Raw genomic sequence first — 3,175 nt, 5'->3', positions numbered from 1 at the left:
GGTACAACTTCACAAAAATCAGGTCCAAATCAATATGACAAGGCAATGTGTCAGTCAGTTGGTTTTAGTCAGTTACCCTGTTGCCCATTTTAACATGATGTAGAATGAAGGCATCGCAAATGGCTCCCTATTGCCTATGCAGAATACACATTTAGAGCAGAAGTAGTACTGCAATATAAGGACTAGTGTTAGTGAAGGTCTTTTTCCTTATGCTCTTCTAATAATGAGTAGAAATTATATACAAGTTCGATCCTATTGGTCTAATATAGCAACAGCACTCTGCTGTTCTATTCCAGCACACACACAGATCAACCTCCAACAAGGGTGCTATTCATTAGGGCACAACGTTAAAAAAAACGTTTTGCAACGCAAACCATTTGTTATTGCACAAGCTTTTAGGTTCCTTCTTGTTTTTCGATCTGTTTCGTGCCTCATGAAGACCACCCTGACGTCGCCTCCTCAACCACTAKACACTGAGTGGACAAAACATTAAGAACACCTGCTCTTTCCATGACAGGCTGACCAGCTGAAAGCTATGATCCCTTATTGATGTCACTTGTTAAATCCACTTCAAAATCAGTGTAGATGAAGGGAAGGAGACAGGTTAAAGAAGGATTTTTAAGCCTTGAGACATGGATTGTGTATGTGTGTCATTCAGAAGGTGAATGGACAAGACAACAGATTTAAGTGCCTTTGTTATGGTAGTAGGTGCCAGGCGCACCCGTTTGTGTCAAGAACTGCAACACTGCTGGGTTTTTCCACACGTGTATCAATAATAGTCCCCCACCCAAAGGACATCCAGCCAACTTGACAACTGTGGGAAGCACTGGAGTCAACATGGGCCAGCATCCCTGTGGAACACTTTCCACACCTTGTAGAGTCCCCAYGCCCCAACTAATTGAGRCTGTTCTGAGGGCAAAAGGGGGGTGCAACTCAATATTAGGAAGGTGTTCTTAATGTTTTGTCCACTMAGTGTATAGTGACGCTATACAACACAGCTCTTCATGTCGCCATGTCTTCAACATTTATACAAACAGCACAGCAACCTTTCATAAACGTACAAGTATTGTTGACAATGAGACCGTATATTACAACCGGTCTRTAGTTTATTGTAACTGCAAGTTTAAGTTATCGGCGCAGCACAGAATCCAAACAAGGTCGTTTTTAAAAAAGGTGTWGACTAAAAGGGTGGGTTTCCCGGACACAGATTGAACCGTGTTAGAAATCTGTCAMCCATTATGACTTCATCAACGTCACAAGATGCATGATTCACTACAGACGYTATCTCTGAGGAATAAACCCACTTATTGGCTTGTCTTCTTATTTCTGACTGGTTGCATAAATCAATAATCATCAGTGGAAWTTTTTTGGTCAATGCCAGCATTGCACATGAAGGTGGAGAGAGGTTGGAGGTGGCACAGTCACACCGATATTAAAGGGTGAAGTGCACTTTAAAAACAACAAAAAAAGTCTGTTAAAAATTCCAAAGTTCAATGATGAGACTGGAGCAGTCCTTCCTTGGGCCTCCCTTCCTCCTACCCCCAGGGGTTATAGGTCAATGATTAGTGGTCAGGGGTTAGAGGTCAGAAGTCAGGGTCAGAGGTCAGGGTGTGGAGGGCTTGTGCAGGATTCCCTGTAGATCGTCAGGTAAAGACAGGATGACAGAGTCGATGTGGGCCTGTAGTTTAGTCAACGTCCCCGGCCTCAGAGGAAGCTGCTCTCTCTCTGCCTGAGTCTAGAACATACAGGAAGAACAGGTTCAGCATAACACAACAAAGATAAAATATACGGAATATTCAAGTCTTCAAATTTTGTGTTAGCTAACATTCAAGTTCATTGCATCACTGAACATACAAGTGGCAAAGTATGTGTAACCCCTTCACATTAGTGGATTCGGTTATTTCAGCTTGAAACATATGCAAATGGCCACAGCCATTTAATCGCGGCATAGACAAACATTGGCATTTAGAATGCCTTACTGAAGAGCTCAAGTGACTTTCAACGTGGCACCGTCATAGGATGCCACCTTTCCAACAAGTCAGTTCGTCAAATTTCTGCCCTGCTAGAGCTGCCCCCGGTCAACTGTAAGTGATGTTATTGTTCAGTGGAAACATCTAGGAGCAACAACGGCTCAGACGTGAAGTGGTAGGCCACACAAGCTCACAGAAGGGGACCGCCGAAGCGTGTAAAAATCGTCTGTCCTCAGTTGCAACACTCACTACCGAGTTCCAAACTGGCTCTGGAAGCAACGTCAGCACAAGAACTGTTCGTCGGGAGCTTCATGAAATGCGTTTCCATGGCCGAGCAGCCGCACACAAGACTAAGATCACCATGCGCAATGCCAAGCGTCGGCCGTAGTGGTGTAAAGCTCGCCACCATTGGACTCTGGAGCAGTGGAAACACGTTATATGGAGTAATGAATCAAGCTTCACCATCTGGCAGTCCGACAGACTAATCTGGGTTTGGCAGATGCCAGGGGAACGCTACCTGCCCCAACACATAGTGACAACGGTAAGGAGGAATAATGGTCTGGGGTTGTTTTTCATGGTTCGGGCCCCTTAGTTCCAGTAAAGGGAAATCTTAACAGTGCCCGACCTCACAAATGCTCTTAAGGCTGAATGTAAGCAAGTCCCCGCAGCAATGTTTCAACATCTAGTGGAAAGCCTTCCCTGAAGAGTGGAGGCTGTTATAGCAGCAATGTTCCAACATCTAGTGGAAAGCCTTCCCAGAAGAGTGGAGGCTGTTACAGCAGCAAAGGGGGGCGACCAACTCCATATTAATACCCATGATTATGGAATGAGATGTTTTGACGAACAGTTGTCCACATACTTTTGGCCATGTAGTGTACAGGAACCCCTACTGTTACGTGTTCTATCACTAACGAGCAGAAGACTGCTCTGAAGTCCATGTCAATCTGTTACAATGAAACAACCTCATACTGACCAGTTTGTCTTTGAGTTTCAGAACGAGGTCCACAGTCTCCACCTCCGTGTGTTGCTGGACTCGCACCTGCAGATCCTACATGAAGAATAGAAATGGAGAGAGAGAGAGGTGAATAGGCTCCGAGCATGATGTGGTCTGGCTGTACAACGGATTGGAAAACGTACTGCAAAATTGAGAAATCATGTGACTAAACTGAGAGTAGCTGCTGCCTTGGCAGGAACTAATGGGGATC

At 44.9% G+C, this 3,175-nt stretch overlaps 1 protein-coding gene across 1 annotated transcript in view; it reads right to left on the bottom strand.

Annotated features, from left to right (window-relative positions):
* Positions 1–1,385: 1,385 nt before the first annotated feature.
* The window catches only part of dennd6aa (DENN/MADD domain containing 6Aa), a 43,978-nt gene continuing 42,188 nt past the window's right edge, over positions 1,386–3,175 (bottom strand). The window contains 2 exon segments of the mRNA XM_070439401.1: positions 1,386–1,735; positions 2,944–3,018. Coding sequence (XP_070295502.1) covers positions 1,604–1,735; positions 2,944–3,018 — 207 coding nt within the window. The 3' untranslated portion in view covers positions 1,386–1,603.

The sequence above is a fragment of the Salvelinus sp. IW2-2015 genome, unplaced genomic scaffold (assembly GCF_002910315.2).
Source record: "Salvelinus sp. IW2-2015 unplaced genomic scaffold, ASM291031v2 Un_scaffold1618, whole genome shotgun sequence".
In the NCBI taxonomy this organism is placed as follows: Eukaryota; Metazoa; Chordata; class Actinopteri; order Salmoniformes; family Salmonidae; genus Salvelinus; species Salvelinus sp. IW2-2015.
The sequence above is the reverse complement of the archived record's forward strand: the minus strand, read 5'-3'. Positions and strand labels throughout refer to the sequence as shown.